General features: G+C 43.5%; 1 protein-coding gene across 1 annotated transcript in view; it reads right to left on the bottom strand.

Moving 5' to 3' along the window:
- Positions 1–18,965, bottom strand: part of drosha (drosha ribonuclease III) — a 142,491-nt gene that overhangs the window by 20,042 nt on the left and 103,484 nt on the right. The window contains exons 28-31 of the mRNA XM_084152254.1: positions 17,904–17,986; positions 14,449–14,552; positions 10,691–10,783; positions 9,385–9,431 (exon numbers count right to left, since the gene is read on the bottom strand). Of these exons, the coding sequence (XP_084008380.1) occupies positions 9,385–9,431; positions 10,691–10,783; positions 14,449–14,552; positions 17,904–17,986 (327 nt within the window). The remainder of the gene's footprint in view (positions 1–9,384; positions 9,432–10,690; positions 10,784–14,448; positions 14,553–17,903; positions 17,987–18,965) is intronic.

Raw genomic sequence — 18,965 nt, forward strand, 5'->3', positions numbered from 1 at the left:
ACCACCGCATTCTTATTGGCAGACTAAATAGCCTTGGTTTCTCAAATGACTGCCTCACCAACTACTTCTCAGATAGAGTTCAATGTGTCAAATCGGAGGGCCTGTTGTCTGGACCTATGGCAGTCTCTATGGGGGTGCCACAGGGTTCAATTCTTGGGCCGACTCTTTTCTCGGTGTATATCAATGATGTCACTCTTGCTGCTGGTGATTCTCAGATCCACCTCTACGCAGACGACACCATTTTGTATACATCTGGCCCTTCATTGGACACTGTGTTAACAAACCTCCAAACGAGCTTCAATGCCATACAACAATCCATCTGTAGCCTCTAACTGCTCTTAAACACAAGTAAAACTAAATGCATGCTCTTCAATCGAACGCTGCTGGCACCCGCCCACCCGACTAGAATCACTACTCTCGACGGGTCTGACCTAGAGTATGTGGACAACTACAAAGCCTCCTTCACTCATGCTGCCAAACATGCCCTCATAAAACTGACTTATCCTACTGATCCTAGACTTCGGCGATGTCATTTACAAAATAGCCTCCAACGCTCAACTCAGCAAATTGGATGTAGTCTATCACAGTGCCATCCGTTTTGTCACCAAAGCCCCATATACTACCCACCACTGTGACCTGTACGGTCTTGTTGGCTGGTCCTCACTACATATTCGTCGCCAAACCCACTGGCTCCAGGTCATCTATAAATCACTGCTAGGCAAATCCCCGCCTTATCTTAGCTCATTGGTCACCATAGCAACACCCACCCATAGTATGAGCTCCAGCAGGTATATCTCACTGGTCATCCCAAAAGCCAACACCTCCTTTGGCCGCCATTCCTTCCAGTTCTCTGCTGCCAATGACTGGAACGAACTGCAAAAATCTCTGAAGCTGGAGACTCTTATCTCCCTCACTAACTTTAAGCATCAGTTGTCAGAGCACCTTACCGATCACTGCACCTGTACACAGCCCTTCTGAAATTAGCCCACTGAACTACCTCATCCCCATATTATTATTTATTTTGCTAATTTGCACCCCAGTATCTCTATTTGCACATCATCTCTTGCACATCTATCATTCCAGTGTTAATACTAATTGTAATTATTTTGCACTATGGCCTATGTACTGCCTTACCTCCATAACTTGCTACATTTGCACACCCTGTATATATATTTTCTGTTGTATTTTTGACTTTATGTTTCGTTTTACCCCATATGTAACTCTGTTGTTGTTTTTATCGCACTGCTTTGCTTTATCTTGGCCAGGTCGCAGTTGTAAATGAGACCTTGTTCTCAACTGGCTGACCTGGTTAAATAATATAATATATATTGTAACATTTGTAAAACATTTATGAAAAATAAAATATCTTGATTAGATACAGTGGGGAAAAAAAGTATTTAGTCAGCCACCAATTGTGCAAGTTCTCCCACTTAAAAAGATGAGAGGCCTGTAATTTTCATCATAGGTACACGTCAACTATGACAGACAAAATGAGAAACAAATATCCAGCAAATCACATTGTAGGATTTTTAATGAATTTATTTGCAAATTATGGTGGAAAATAAGTATTTGATCACCTACAAACAAGCAAGATTTGTTATATACCCTTTGTTGGCAATGACACAAGTCAAACGTTTTCTGTAAGTCTTCACAAGGTTTTTACACACTGTTGCTGGTATTTTGGCCCATTAATCCATTCAGATCTCCTCTAGAGCAGTGATGTTTTGGGGCTGTCGCTGGGCAACATAGACTTTCAACTCCCTCCAAAGATTTTCTATGGGGTTGAGATCTGGAGACTGGCTAGGCCACTCCAGGACCTTGAAATGTTTGGGATCATTGTCATGCTGAAAGACCCAGCCACGTTTCATCTTCAATGCCCTTGCTGATGGAAGGAGGTTTTCACTCAAAATCTCACGATACATGGCCCCATTCATTCTTTCCTTTACACGGATCAGTCGTCCTGGTCCATTTGCAGAAAAACAGCCCCAAAGCATGATGTTTCCACCCCCATGCTTCACAGTAGGTATGGTGTTCTTTGGATGCAACTCAGCATTCTTTGTCCTCCAAACACGACGAGTTGAGTTTTTACCAAAAAATTATATTTTGGTTTCATCTGACCATATGACATTCTCCCAATCCTCTTCTAGATCATACAAATGCACTCTAGCAAACTTCAGACGGGCCTGGACATGTACTGGCTTAAGCAGGGGGACACGTCTGGCACAGCAGGATTTGAGTCCTTGGCGGCGTAGTGTGTTTCTGATGGAAGGCTTTGTTACTTTGGTCCCAGCTCTCTGCAGGTCATTCACTAGGTCCCCCCGTGTGGTTCTGGGATTTTTGCTCACCGTTCTTGTGATCATTTTGACCCCACGGGGTGAGATCTTGCGTGGAGCTCCATATCGAGGGAGATTATCAGTGGTCTTGTATGTCTTCCATTTCCTAATAATTGCTCCCACAGTTGATTTATTCAAATCAAGCTGCTTACCTATTGCGGATTCAGTCTTCCCAGCCTGGTGCAGGTCTACAATTTTGTTTCTGGTGTCCTTTGACAGCTCTTTGGTCTTGGCCATAGTGGAGTTTGGAGTGTGACTGTTTGAGGTTGTGGACAGGTGTCTTTTATACTGATAACAAGTTCAAACAGGTGCCATTAATACAGGTAACGAGTGGAGGACAGAGGAACCTCTTAAAGAAGAAGTTTCAGGTCTGTGAGAGCCAGAAATCTTGCTTGTTTGTAGGTGATCAAATACTTATTTTCCACCATAATTTGCAAATAAATTCATAAAAAAATCCTACAATGTGATTTGCTGGATATTTTTTTCTCATTTTGTCTGTCATAGTTGACGTGTACCTATGATGAAAATTACAGGCCTCTCTCATCATTTTAAGTGGGAGAACTTGCACAATTGGTGGCTGACTAAATACTTTTTTCCCCCACTGTACGTATTTAACCCCTTGAGTCAATACATGTTACAATCACCTTTGGCAGTCAGTCTTTTTGGGTAAGTCTCTAAGAGCTTTGCACAACTGCATTGTACAAATTTGCACATTATTCTTTTTAAAAATCTTCAAGCTCTGTCAAGTCGGTTTTTGATCATTGCTAGACAGCCTTTTTCAAGTCTTCCCATAGATTATCAAGCCAATTTAAGTCGAAACTGTAACTAGGCCACTCAGGAACATTCAACGTTGTCTTTGTAAGCAACTCCAGTGTATATTTGGCCTTGTGTTTTAGGATATTGTCCTGCTGAAAGGTGAATTTGTCTCCCAGTGTCTGTTGGAAAGCAGACAACCAGGTTTTGCTCTAGAATTTTGCCTGTGCTTAGCTCTATTCCGTTTATTTTTATCATAAAGAAAACCCTAGTCCTTGCCGATGACAAGCATACCCATAACATGATGTAGCCACCACCATGCTTGACAATATGATGAGTGGTACTCAGTGATGTGTTGGATTTGCTCCAAACATAACGTTTTGTATTCAGGACAAAAAGTTAATTTCTTTGCCACATTTTTTGCAGTTTTACTTTAGTGCCTTATTGCAAACGTGCATGTGTTTGAATATTTTTATTCTGTACAGGCTTCCTTCTTTACACTCTGTCAATTAGGTTAGTATTGTGGTTAGTAAAATGTTGTTGATCCATACCCAGTTTTCTCCCATCACAGCCATTAAATTCTGAAACTGTTTTAAAGTCACTATTGGCCTCAAGGTAAAATCCTTGAGCGGATTCCTTCCTTATCTTTGTAGTGACTGGGTGTATTGATACACCATCCAATGTAATTAATAACTGCACCATGCTCAAAGGGATATTCAATGTCTGCTTTTTATTTTATTGTTACCCATCCATCAATAGGTGCCCTTCTTTACAAGGCATAGGAAAACCTCACTGGTCTTTGTGGTTGAATCTGTGTTTGAAATTCACTGCTTGACTGAGGGACCTTACAGATAATTGTATGTTTGGGGTATCATTTTAAACACTATTATTGCACACAGAGTGAGTCCATGCAATTTATGTGACTAGTTAAGCACATTTCTACTCCTGGACTTATTTAGGCTTGCCATAACAAAGGAGTTGAATACTTATTGACTCAAGACATTTCAGCTTCTAATTTTTAATGAATGTGTAAGAATTTCTAAAAACATAACTCCACTTTGACATTATGGGATATTGTGTGTAAGCCAGTGACAAAATGTCTCAATTTAATCCATTTTAAATTAAGGGTGTGAATACTTTACTTTCTGCACTGAATGGCATAGGGTGCCATTTGGGATGCAGCCTGGACAGTTTGTACTGTCTGATGGAGGGAGAGGAAGAGGCTTTGCAGGGAGAGATGATTTTAAATGAACTGACCTTTTCAGGAGGTATCGCTAATCTAGTCACATGAAACGGCAATTTATGAGGAGGGAAATGTTCATTTACTAGTAATGAGCATCTATCAATCACTATGACAGGGGGATTACACAGAGGAGAGAGAATGGAGAGAATTAAGAATTGGAGGAGCGAGGGGGGGATTGAGAGAGGGAGAGAGAGAGAGAGAGAGCGCGTCTCTTCTCTACGCCTCCATAAAGGGGGGGGGGGGGGTGTTAAAGAAAACAACACCCTAATACACTAATGTTTCATAAAAGCGAGGGTTTGAATGCCCAAACAGTATCAATCACAGGACGCTAGGGGCCTCATTTGCAGGCCGAAACGAAATAAAATCTTTGACCTTGGTGACCTTCCCAACTTCCTACAGGCCTGCTTTCTCCGTACTACAGCAAGGCTGGCTTCTCCCAGCTACCCGCTAATTAGTTCAGGCGAAGAGGAACAAATTGTACTGTTGATTAATGTGTTGCTGGTCCGCACTTACTAACTCACCACACACACACCTACAGTTGAAGTAGGAAGTTTACATACACCTTAGCCAAATACATTTCAACTCAGTTTTTCACAATTCCTGACATTTAATCCTAGTAAAAATTCCGGGTTTTAGGTCAGTTAGGATCATCACTTTATTTTAAGAATGTGAAATGTCAGAATAATAGTAGAGAGAATTATTTCTTTCAGCTTTTATTTCTTTCATCACATTCCCAGTGGGTCAGAAGTTTACATTTTAGTCATTTAGTAGACGCTCTTATCCAGAGCGACTTACAGTTGGTGAGTGCATACATAATTTTTTATACTGGCCCCCCGTGGGAAACGAACCCACAACCCTGGCGTTGCAAACGTCATGCTTTACCAAATGAACTACATCCCTGCCGGCCATTCCCTCCCCTACCCTGGACGACGCTGGGCCAATTGTGCGCCGCCCCATGGGTCTCCCGGTCGCGGCCGGCTATGACAGAGCCTGGATTCGAACCAGGATCTCTAGTGGCACAGCTAGCACTTCAATGCAGTGCCTTAGACCACTGAGCCACACTTAATTAGTATTTGGTAGCATTGCCTTTAAATTGTTTAACTTTGGTCAAACGTTTCGGGTAGCCTTCCACAAGCTTCCCACAATAAGTTGGGTGAATTTTGGCCCATTCCTCCTGACAGAGCTGGTGTAACAGTCAGGATTGTAGGTTCTGTAGTTCTGCCCATACATTTTCTATAGGATTGAGGTCAGGGCTTTGTGACTCCCGAGTGGCGTAGCTCAGTTGGTAGGGTCGCCAGGGTTGTTGGTTCGATTGCCATGGGGGGACAGTATAAAAAATAATGCAAGTCGCTCTGGATAAGAGTGTCTGCTAAATGACTAAAATGTAGAAATGTGATGGCCACTCCAATACCTTGACTTTGTTGTCCTTAAGTCATTTTGCCACAATTTGGAAGTATGCTTGGGGTCATTGTCCATTTGGAAGACCCATTTGCGACCAAGCTTTAACTTCCTGACTGATGTCTTGAGATGTTGCTTCAATATCTCCACATAATCTTCCTTCCTCATGATGCCATCTATTTTGTGAAGTGCACCAGTCCCTCCTGCAGCAAAGCACCCCCACAGCATGATGCTGCCACCCCGTGCTTCACGGTTGGGATGGTGTTCTTCGGCTTGCAATCGACCCCCTTTTTCCTCCAAACATAACGATGGTCATTATGGCCAAACAGTTCTGTTTTTGTTTCATCAGACCAGAGGACATTTCTCCAAAAAGTACCATCTTTGTCCCCATGTGCAGTTGCAAACCGTAGTCTGGCTTTCTTATGGCGGTTTTGGAGCAGTGGCTTCTTCCTTGCTGAGAGGCCTTTCAGGTTATGTCGATATAGGACTCGTTTTACTGTGGATATAGATACTTTTGTACCTGTTTCCTCCAGCATCTTCACAAGGTCCTTTGCTGTTCTGGGATTGATTTGCACTTTTCGCACCAAAGTACGTTCATCTCTAGGATGAACGCGTCTCCTTCCTGAGCGGTATGACGGCTGCATGGTCCCATGGTCTTTATACTTGCGTACTATTGTTTGTACAGATAAACGTGGTACTTTCAGGCGTTTGGAAATTGCTCCCAAGGATGAAACAGACTTGTGGAGGTCTACACATTTTTTTCTGAGGTCTTGGCTGATTTCTTTTCATTTTCCCATGATGTCAAGCAAAGAGGCACTGAGTTTGAAGGTAAGCCTTGAAATACATCCACAGGTACACCTCCAATTGACTCAAAGTATGTAAATTAGCCTATCAGAAGCTTCTAAAGCCATGACATCATTTTCTGTCATTTTCCAAGCTGTTTAAAGGCACAGTCAACTTAGTGTATGTCAACTTCTGATCCATTTTGAATTGTGATACAGTGAATTATAAGTGAAATAATCTGTCTGTAAACAATTGTTGGAAAAATGTTGTGTGTCATGCACAAAGTAGATGTCCTAACCGACTTGCCAAAACTATAGTTTGTTAACAAGAAAGTTGTGGAGTGGTTGAAAAACAAGTTTTAATGACTCCAACCTAAGTGTATGTAAACTTCCGACTTCAACTGTACCTCTCAATGTATTCACAGTAATGCATTACACATGCACATACATATGCAGAGTTTCGGAGGAGGTGATTGGTGTATAGGGGATGATGACGATGGGATTACTTTCAAATCAGGTTCTGAGAGCCTATAATTGTGTTTTACCTGGCAGTGAATGAGACGGCGCTAATGAGCCCCCCCACACACACACTTTTGATCTGAAATCACCATAACCCACTAATTAAAGTCTGAAGTCAGAGATTTCCGAGTTCCCAGTTGTTATGAAAACACGTCTCAGAGGAGGGAGTGAGAAAGCAGCAGAGGGTCTGCCTCTCACGGTCCCTGCTCTCTCCTTCCTTTCCTCTGGTGAGACTGACCAGAGAGAGTACACCGTCTTCCACCTGATGGTGAAACTCAAGTCGCACCACATCTGCTTCATGCACAAAATCATGTTGTTCCAATGACCAGAGCAAGTTAAATATTCTTTGATATTAAAATAGACAACGCTAATAACAATAAAAATGCTGAGCCATCAATAAACTTGGCTACTCATTCATTGCAGCTGCAGAGCGAGTGGAATTAGGTAGAAGCACATTTTGTTTTGTAATAGTGTTTAATAAAAACAGTGTAGACAGTGCTGAATAAAAACTTAAACATGAACTCACTCATAAAAACAGCAGCTCTTTGCTATATTCTTTGACAGTCTCTCTGTGGTCCTGGTTTTAAAATGTATTCAATCTTACCTAGGCTAGTATCAAACTTTGCTGTGGCCGGGGTCATGGAAGCTCTGTAGGCACAGTGATTTGAGCCATCTGTTTGGCCAGCGCAGTGGGCACAATCGATTTAGCCACAGATCTCCCAGTCCGGAGTTTATCTTTTCAGACAAATTATATGGTTCAAAATGGAAACACGTTGCTTACCCGGTGTGCAGTACTTCTGAATCAAGTGCATCTACCGCCAACAGCGCAACACAAATAAAAAAATAAAAGGAGTGCAAGCTTTCCTACAAAAATGTTTGGTGATCGACTAGTAATGCCTTGAAGATCGACCAGTCGATTGCAATTGACTGGTTGGTGACCACTGGTTTAGACCATTTGGAAGTTTTGATGGACTTGGAGTGAGCTTCTCTGTTCTCGTCTTCTCCTGCTTCAACCATGCAGTGTGGGTAGCAAAAGTGATTGAAATGATATTTTCCTGTATATCTAAAAATGACCATATATTCTGATTGTTTCAAGCAAAACTACCAAAACTATCAGTGATGGTGAACCTGAACAATCTAAATAAAATCTAATGTAAGCCCTGATCCAGTAAAACACAATTGTAAACAGCACATTTGGTAAAAATAACCTTGCAAATTACATTGGCTGTCACTCAACTAATAAAGCCTAATATTTTACAAGTCATTTTACAATCATTTGAAAGCTGAAAACCACATGCAGATGTGCCAGATTAGGAATAGGCCTACCTCTCGTTGGTCAGTGAGTGAAGATACGCACAGCGCACAATTTGACTAGGCTACTGATATTACCTGGGGTTGATCGGCATGCAAAATGACTTGTAGATCAATGACTGTCAACATAATTACATGCTTAGTTCGACACTGAAGGAGAGTGGTCAAACTGCATAGTAGTCACAAAAGATTATGTATTTTCGGAAGGTAGAAAGTAATTTCAGCAAAACATTTCAGCGAACCGGCGATTCGGAACATTTGAATGGATTTTCTGACAGATGCATGCTACATTTGGATCGGTGTGGTATCCCGCAGACCGATGCACTCATATCTTAAACATTTAAACCGGCGACCGATGCATATCGGTGAATTGTTACATCCCTACTATATAGTGCACTACCCTCAGGTTAAAAATAGTGCTCTAAATAGTCTGCTTACCAAATGTCACCCTATGCCCTAAGGGGTGAGTCAACATGTCTTTCACTACACAGCTCAAGGACCGGGATCATACTAGACACAACAGTCTCACACACAGACCAAGGCCTATTCTCATTTTGTCCCTTTTTCCTTTTGTTTTAAATACATTAAACAAACAGACTTCAACAAGGTCCTCCAAGGCTATTAGCATTGTAAAGGGCCCTTAGCTGGTGTTAACTTAGCATCCTTGGCCCATGATGCAGGCAGGCCACATGCTAGCTGTGTTCTGGACTATCTCTTCAAACAGGCTAATGCTCCGTATCCACCAGCCAACCGACTGGACAGAGCAGTGGCCACCACTCTTCAAAGCTCTTTGGCAGCCATTTCATATTTGAAAAGACACCAAAACAGGGTATAGGCAATTTGTGAAGGGCTTAAACATGTGGAGGTGGTTCCAACCTCTTCAAATGACTGGACAGGCCACCGCACTTTGGCAGTCATTTTGATAAAACAATGTTACAGACAAAGCGAATATTGAACAAAAGCACCAAAGCAGGGTACTACTGCATATGAAGGGCTTAAAACATATACCACTTAGTGGTGGTTCCAACTTCTTCAAACTACTCACATTTCTCGAGTGCGTCCATAGCAGCTCCCATCTCTGCCTGTTGGATACTGGATTGAAAAGGAAAAAATAAAAAATCAACACATTTCAAAAAGAGGGAAAGACAGACAATAAATAAAAGGTCTTTAGCATATTCAAAACATCCTTTTCAAATGCTGTAGTCTGAGAGCAGGCCAAAGACACAGGATTATATAAAAATGTTTTTTGTTCCTCCCAACAATCGCAAGTAGCTAGCACCATGCATACATCTCACAGAGGTATCTAAGCCTTTGGGCCAGGCGCTCTCTCAGCATGTGTACTGTTTACCGTACTGCTCTCTGTAAATATTATATTATGTGATCATAGGCAAGTGGCGGGGGGGGGTAGTGGGGCTTACGTTTAGTAAATATAAAACAGTAAGCTGGGTAGAGATACTATGGAGGGGACAAAGTTATCGCCAGCTTAGAGGCAGAGAGCGCTCTTTCAAGAGGGCCATGGAAAGGGATTTTCAACGCAGAGGGGTGAGAGATGTTTGATGGATTTTGTATTATTCCTAAGCTGAGCAGAATGGTTTTATCTCCTCTCTGAAAGGGCCTTCCTTCACGCAGCGATTCACATTTTCTTTACCCTACGGTTCTTTGTAAAAGCCTCCCCAACCCTCTGAAGAGAAACATCACAGGTAGAACCAAACCAAACCCTAGCTAGCCCTGGAGAAAGTCCGTCTCAAATGGCACCCTATTCACTTTATAGTGCACTACTTTTGACCAAAGCCCTCTGGGTGCACTATGAAGGAAATAGGGTGCCTATTGTGCCACAACCTGACTCTCTCTCTTTGTCACAGAGCATTTCCCCAGCCATCCCAGCTAGCCCTAGCTCTAGTCCAGGGCATTAGTGAAGGAAGGCTCAGCGTTAGCAAACCGCACTAATGTCCTGGACCAGACCTAGCTCCGGAGAGAGACTCACTGTGTGTGGTCTCTCGCCCTTTGTCACAGGGCATTTCCCCTCCTAAATATGATGTTTCTATAATACCATTTATGTCAATTCAATAATGAATCGATTCATTTTCATTCCGCATAAAGTCCCTCCCAATAGAACCGCCACAGAGCTTAATTGCTATAATAAACACCATCAATAAAACATGGCCATTATTTCTAGAGCCCATTAGCCGTGCATTGAGCAGAGCGGAGCACACTAAAGACTGCATCCTAAATGCCACCCTATTCCCTGTGTAGTACACTACTAAAGTAGTGCACTATATAGGGACTAAGGTGCCATTTGAGACATGCTAACTCGGCCTAACGGGTGGCTGCGGTGGGTCTACTGTACGTACCTTGGGCCCTTGCCACAACCTATCCTCTCTCCTTTGAAGTACACAGCCACAGTGTAGGTCCGTGCGTGAGACGGCCCCACTGTCTGCAGGGTCCTGCAACAAACGGATGAAAAGGAGATGGGATGAGCGACAGAGAAAGAGAGGAAAACAGGAGGAGAGAAATAATGACAGACGTGAGAAAGCTCAAGGACACTTGACGTTGGTATTGTTCTTCTGAACAAAAAAACTGCCTGCCTGCGTGCTAAAGTCTGGCCTGGGTTGAGAGAGAGATGAAAAAGAGAGGAAAATACATGAGAACACTTTCATTCGTCTGGGCGTGGCTTGACAGTGTACAGAAGCCATCTGAGGGACAGATACAATAAAGGCAATAAAAGGCCCCTCATCATCACTGGATGGTATAAAAGATGTGTGTTCTTCTGCTACACAGAAGACAAAAACAAAGAAGTAAAATAATGACAATGCTCTCTGACAGACCATCAGGCTTTGGTGTTATGTAGAAATACATGAGCAACCAGCAAACTCAGGGAGAAAGACATGGAAAAAGATATCACAATCATATCATATGAAACATTTAAAAATACATTTGACATCACCATTTTCAGTTAGATTCCAGCAGGGAGAACAGAGGACAAGTAAACAAACAACACTTGTAGATGTCTAAAATGTTAACATTAGCATAAACCACACACCGACACCCTAAATTATTAACAGACAATTTATTTATTTCAGGGGTGCTATAAATGTTTTATGCAATGTGGTCACTTACGGCATTTCATCAATAATTCAATCATATTTCTCACTTACAAATGAAGAGGCCTGTGGCATGTTCTGAACAAATACTAACGGTTCCTCAGCCCTGCTGAATTCTGAAACAAACCTCGACAGGGAAAACTGTCACTTGGAATTAGAATCTCTGAAAGCAGCAGAAACCAGAGAAAATGTTAGAGTATGGGGATATTCGGTAGCATTAGTGAACTATCACTTCCAAGCAGATCACACATACAGTAGAGTACAGACAGACATAATATGTATGTTTGTATTGATTTTATGGATCACAGGCTACCCTGGAAAACAGGCAATTGTTACCGAGTGGATTGTCCTGCATAAATAAATACAATGAATGAATGAAAGTGCCGACAGATAGAAAAAGTACAGTACAGGCAGTTTGTGACTTTCTCTCAGGCTCTTAGATTCTGTAATAATGGCCACAGACTCAGTCTAGTTCTTCGTACAGCTAGTGAGGGGGAGAGTAGTCGCTCTCTGAAGGGGGCCTATAACACTGTGTGACTCGCCAATTAACTTCATGCTAAAAGCGCTTGAGTAACCCTGTGTGTAATGCACTTTAAACCCTCCTACACCAAGACTCATATAGAGTGGTGGTTCAGGGTGAGGGGTCATCAATGTCTAGGTGAGTTCAACAAGGGTTCTGTTTGTGGCGAACATGTTACCTAGTAACAATGTCAGTTGAACTATTTTTTTATTGATAAGGTTAGAAATAATGATTTTTAATTGAAATAATAATTGTGTCCTTCAAACTTTGCTTTCGTCAAATAATCCTCCATTTGCAGCAATTACAGCCTTGCAGACCTTTGGCATTCTAGTTGTCAATTTGTTGAGGTAATCTGAAGAGATTTGACCCCATGCTTCCTGAAGCACCTCCCACAAGTTGGATTGGCTTGATGGGCACTTCTGACGTACCACACGGTCAAGCTGCTCCCACAACGGTTGAGATCCGGTGACTGTGCTGGCCACTCCATTATAGACAGATTATCAGCTGAATGCTTCTTCGCTAAACAGTTCTTGCATAGTTTGGAGCTGTGCTTTGGGTCATTGTCCTGTTGTAGGTGGAAATTGGCTCCAATCAAGTGCCGTCCACAGGGTATGGCATGGCGTAGCAAAATGGAGCGATAGCCTACCTTCTTCAAGATCCTTTTTACCCTATACAAATCTCTCACTTTACCACCACCAAAGCACCCCCAGACCATCACATTGCCTACACCATGCTTGACAGATGGCATCAAGCACTCCTCCAGCATCTTTTCATTTGGTCTGCGTCTCACAAATGTTCTTCTTTGTGATCCGAACACCTCAAACTTCGATTTGTCTGTCCATAACACTTTTTTCCAATCTTCCTCTGTCCAGTGTCTGTGTTATTCTACCCATCTTAATCTTTTATTTCTATTGGCCAGTCTGAGATATGGCTTTTTCTTTGCAACTCCACCTAGAGTCGCCTCTTCACTGTTGACGTTGAGGCTGGTGTTTTGGGGGTACTATTTAATGAAGCTACCAGTTGGGGACCTGTGAGGCGTCTGTTTCTCAAACTAGACACTAATGTATTTGTCCTCTTGCTCAGTTGTGCACTGGGGCCTCCCACTCCTCTTTATATTCTGGTTAGAGCAAATTTGTGCTGTTCTGTGAAGGGAGTAGTAAACAGCGTTGTACGAGATATTCAGTTTCTTGGCAATTTCCTCGCATGGAATAGCCTTCATTTCTCAGAACAAGAATAGACCGACGAGTTTCAGAAGAAAGTTATTTGTTTCTGGCCATTTTGAGCCTGCAATCGAACCCACAATTGCTGATGCTCCAGATACTCAACTAGTCTCAAGAAGGCCAGTTTATTGCTTCTTTAATCAGCACAACAGTTTTCAGCTGTGCTAACATAATTGCAAAAAGGGTTTTTTAATGATCAATTAGCCTTTTAAAATGATAAACTTGGATTAGCAAACACAACGTGCCATTGGAATACAGGACTGATGGTTGCTGATAATGGGCCTATGTAGTAGATATTCCACCCCCCAAAAAAATCTGCCGTTCCAGCTACAATAGCCATTTACAACATTAACAATGTCTACACTGTATTTCTGATCAATTTGATGTTATTTTAAATGGACAAAAACATTGCTTTTCTTTCAAAAACAAGGACATTTCTAAGTGACCCCAAACTTTTGAACGGTAGTGTGTGTGTGTATATATATATATCCACACTATGAGGTTGGAATAATACTGTGAAAATATGACAATTATGATAATACCCTATTAGAGAAAGAGCCGACCACCAAAGTGCGTCCCAAATGGCACCCTATTCCCCTATATAATGCTTTATCTTTGACCTGGTCAAAAGTAGTGCACTATATTGGGAATAGGGTGCCATTTCAGACACATCCGAAACCCTGCTATCAGAACCCCTGTGTTGCTTCTCATTAAATATTCAGACCTTAATCCGAATCAAATCTCTCAAGTTCTTAATACACTGTGGTGAATTCAAAACAGGCTGGTCCTGTAACCCACATACACACGGTTGTCAGTTATCAGGGAGACACTTAGCCTAGTTCATTTCGCCTTGGAATTTGGAAAGCTGTCCGTCAAACGACACTTGCCCCTTGACCTTTTGTCAAATAAGAGGTTTCTTTGAAAGTAGTGTTTATTTATCCCAACAACAAAGACCTTTACACAACACATCACACCCATTCACTATGTTCTGTTAGGGGAGCCTGTCAAGGTTGCCTGTGTGTGGTGAATGGGGGGGGGGGGGGGGGGATAAATAAATGTGTGTGTGTGTGTGTGTGGGGGGGGGATTATTCATTTCACACACTCCTCCAGTGGCTTTTCATTACTCCATTTGAGATAAGCACGTGAAAGTAGGAAAAATTAAATAGCTGATGTTGAGAGAATGAGAGAGAGAGAGCGAGAGAGAAAGGGAGCGAGAGAGAAAGCAAGAGCGGGAGAGAACAGGTTGTATGGAGGGAGCAGTAGCTTACTTGTAGAGGGGGATGTCGGGCTCCTTGCCCTCCGTGCGCAGGGTCAGGCAGCACTGCTGGAGCTGGGATTTAGGATCGTTCCAATCCTGGTTCAGGATAAACTCCTGCAACACACACACACACACACATTTAACACTTCACAAATACTGTCGAGCAACAATTACAAACTCTCTACCTCTCTTCCCCTCCCTTTCCCCTGCTTTCATTGCTTCCCTGACTCTCTTTCCCGCTTTCCACCTCTTATCCTACTCTCACTTTTTGTTCTTCTTTGGCTCTCTCCATCTCCCTGACTTTTCTCTCTCTGCAGTGGGCACAAATCACAGGCTACTTAAGACAAAAGTGTCTCCTGCCTGCTCCTAGCAGAGCCAGAAATACAGAGCTCTCTCTCTCTCTGGGAGTCTCCCAGGTGTGCAGGCCTGATACATTCTCCAATCCAAAGGGACTTCTAAAAGCACTTCCATTAACAGGAAAGCAGCCATGATATAAAAGGGACACTTTGAATCTATAACTGTCTGTTCCTATTCATTTTCTACAAAGAGGGGTTCCGCATGCCCTTGTAGCCGATGCTCTCTCTCGACTCCCTCTTTTTCGTTCCCTCTCCCTCTCTGGGGGGCATCCCTACCCCTCCTTCTTGCCTTCAGCAATAAAAGATTTGTACTATTTTGTTTTGATCCCAAAACACATGCACATACATCGCACAACTACGTACACACACACACGTGTACTCAAAGGCAAAGATTACAAGGACATAATGGTACCATATATGTCCTTTTACTTTCTTCCAGAAGATTCTATGAAGCAATAATACACTGCTCAAATAAATAAAGGGAACACTAAAATAACACATCCTAGATCTGAATGAATGAAATAATCTTATTAAATACTTTTTTCTTTACATAGTTGAATGTGCTGACAACAAAATCACACAAAAATTATCAATGGAAATCAAATGTATCAACCCATGGAGGTCTGGATTTGGAGTCACCCTCAAAATTAAAGTGGAAAACCACACTACAGGCTGATCCAACCTTGATCTGATGTCCTTAAAACAAGTCAAAATGAGGCTCAGTAGTGTGTGTGGCCTCCACGTGCTTGTATGACCTCCCTACAACGCCTGGGCATGCTCCTGATGAGGTGGCGGATGGTCTCCTGAGGGATCTCCTCCCAGACCTGGACTAAAGCATCCGCCAACTCCTGGACAGTCTGTGGTGCAACGTGGCGTTGGTGGATGGAGCGAGACATGATGTCCCAGATGTGCTCAATTGGATTCAGGTCTGGGGAACGGGCGGGCCAGTCCATAGCATCAATGCCTTCCTCTTGCAGGAACTGCTGACACACTCCAGCCACATGAGGTCTAGCATTGTCTTGCATTAGGAGGAACCCAGGGCCAACCGCACCAGCATATGGTCTCACAAGGGGTCTGAGGATCTCATCTCATTACCTAATGGCAGTCAGGCTACCTCTGGCGAGCACATGGAGGGCTGTAAGGCCCCCCAAAGAAATGCCACCCCACACCATGACTGACCCACCGCCAAACCGGTCATGCTGGAGGATGTTGCAGGCAGCAGAACGTTCTCCACGGCGTCTCCAGACTCTGTCACGTCTGTCACGTGCTCAGTGTGAACCTGCTTTCATCTGTGAAGAGCACAGGGCGCCAGTGGCGAATTTGCCAATCTTGGGAGTTCTCTGGCAAATGCCAAACGTCCTGCATGGTGTTGGGCTGTAAGCACAACCCCCACCTGTGGACGTCGGGCCCTCATACCACCCTCATGGAGTCTGTTTCTGACCGTTTGAGCAGACACATGCCCATCTGTGGCCTGCTGGAGGTCATTTTGCAGGGCTCTGGCAGTGCTCCTCCTGCTCCTCTTTGCACAAAGGCGGAGGTAGCAGTCCTGCTGCTGGGTTTTTGCCCTCCTACGGCCTCCTCCACGTCTCCTGATGTACTGGCCTGTCTCTTGATAGCGCCTCCATGCTCTGGACACTACGCTGACAGACACAGCAAACCTTCTTGCCACAGCTCTCATTGATGTGCCATCCTGGATGAGCTGCACTACCTGAGCCACTTGTGTGGGTTGTAGACTCCGTCTCATGCTACCACTAGAGTGAAAGCACCGCCAGCATTCAAAAGTGACCAAAACATCAGCCAGGAAGCATAGGAACTGAGAAGTGGTCTGTGGTCACCACCTGCAAAACCAGTCCTTTATTGGGGATGTCTTGCTAATTGCCTATAAATTTCCACCTGTTGTCTATTCCATTTGCAGAACAGCATGTGACATTTATTGTCAATCATTGTTGCTTCCTAAGTGGACAGTTTGATTTCACAGAAGTGTGATTGACTTGGAGTTACATTGTGTTTTTTAAGTGTTCCCTTTATTTTTTTGAGCAGTGTATATAGCCTCTTAGAAAGTCTGTGTCCCAAATTGCTCCCTATTCCCTACATAGTGCATAACTTTAGGAAATAGTGGCCCCTATGGGGCCTGGACAAATATAAGCACCCACCAATATATTATAATATAGGGAGCCCTTTGGGACAAAGTCTGAAAGGCTATGTGAAGAGATGTGTTGGGTCTTTTTCACAACTTTCTGGTGGAAATCTCTCTCTCGCTCTCTCTCTCTCTCTCAGCTCCTCAATGGCCAACCAGCCTCCCAGAAGACCCACAGACACAATTAGCACACCACTGTAGGCTGAGCCATCACCTTCACACAGTGTGTGTGAGTGTGAAAAGGAGGTAGCCCTAGTGTGTGTGTGTAAGCAGCAGTCTTTTTCTCGACCTTTCTAACAGGAAGAACAGTTCCACCAACCTGTTCATCCTACAGACAGAATGTCTTCTTTTAAGGGAGGGAGAGGAGGAGGGTGGCAGGTCCACCAACCTATTCATCTTACAGAGATTCACTTCTCTAAATCTCACCAATTTACTGATACGTCACATCTCCTGCCATCTAATACGAAAGGAGGCTTAAGAGAGGTCTTTCTGAATGAACACCACACCCACCATCTGAAACACTTGAGAAACAACAGCAACAACACCTTAGAACAGAACAGCGCTGGCTACATCAGTGGTGGTGGGGGATCAATATCTAAACATTCACTAACAACCCAATAACAGTAGCTAGCATAGACCCGACCGCAACCAGCACCCATTAAAGATGACTACAATAGGACCGTACATCCATGCGAAGACCGTTGAGGAGTCAAGCACCACTTGAGCGCCGCTCATCAAAGCTAGTGCTATTAGTTTAGCCATTAGCTGCCCTGGCCTCTCCTCTCCTCTCTACCGGTAGTACATAGAAAAGAGAAGAGAAGAGTGCTCATTGATTGGTGAGTGAGTGCCCTATCGCGGTTGTGGGGAGGCTGGCTGTCGATGGGATCAGAGGAGAGAGCGTGAGTCCTCACCTTCAGACATGCACGCGTTCAGACACACATGGGAGATTGCGCGCGGCGCACGCACACTCACCTTCAGTCGAGGGAAGAAGCAGACGTTCATGAAGGTGTGAACGTACTCCAAATCCTTATCGATGTAGAGCGCCGCGATGAAAGCTGCCGATGACAGAAGAGAGGAAAGAACAATGAACGAGTGATGAAAGAGAGAGGAAGAGAGGAGAGGCTACATAACGGAGGGGATGAAAGGGAGAGCCGATGTTTAAGAAGGTAACGTCGGACAAATATAAAAGCTGCTTTGTGGTTAACAACAACATTAACACGAGAGGAGAGGGGGAGGTTATGGAAGTGGTTTTAAATCGACTGAATGGAACCGGATAGACCATGATGGCTGTCTGCTGCTGCCGATCTGGGCCCGTATCCACAAAGCTTCTCAGAGTAGGAGTGCTGATCTAGGATCAGTTTCGCTGTTTAGATCATAACGAATAAGATTATATGGACAGATCCTAGATCGGCACTCCTACTCCGAGATGCTTTGTTATTACGAGCCCTGGACTCAATAATAAAGGCAACCATAAAAATTGCACAGACATCAAAAGGAAATGGAACATAATAACAAGTCTACCGCTGCAGGCCCTTCTTCAGGTTGTCTAAACCATTTTTGGGACTCCTCCCAGTCCCTTCAGAATGCACACCGGTCATCTCCCTTGTTGGCACACGTCACCACATTCTACCACATATTGTTTTATTCTCACCTTACTCCCATACACAAGAGAAGGCAGGCTGGAGTCAAAGGGAAGAGAGGAGGTGTAATAGGTCATATTTCAATGGCCCTGTAGAGAGAGAGGCTCTGTTCCAAAGGGCACGCTGTTCCTTATGTAGTGCACTACTTTTGACCAGGCCCCATTGGTTTTAGTCAAAAGTAGAGCCCTATGGGCTCTGATCAAAAGAAGTGCACTACATAGGGAAAAGGTGCCATTTGGGATGCAGACAGAGTCTGGGCTATAAGTACTTATGTACGTAGCTACACTGAACAAAAATATAAACACAACATGTAAAGTGTTGGTCCAATGTTTCATGAGCTGAAATAAAAGATTCCAGAAATGTTTCAAACTCACAAAAAGCATATTTCTCAACA

This window comes from Coregonus lavaretus (genome assembly GCF_964263955.1).
Source record: "Coregonus lavaretus genome assembly, chromosome: 34".
Taxonomy (NCBI): domain Eukaryota; kingdom Metazoa; phylum Chordata; class Actinopteri; order Salmoniformes; family Salmonidae; genus Coregonus; species Coregonus lavaretus.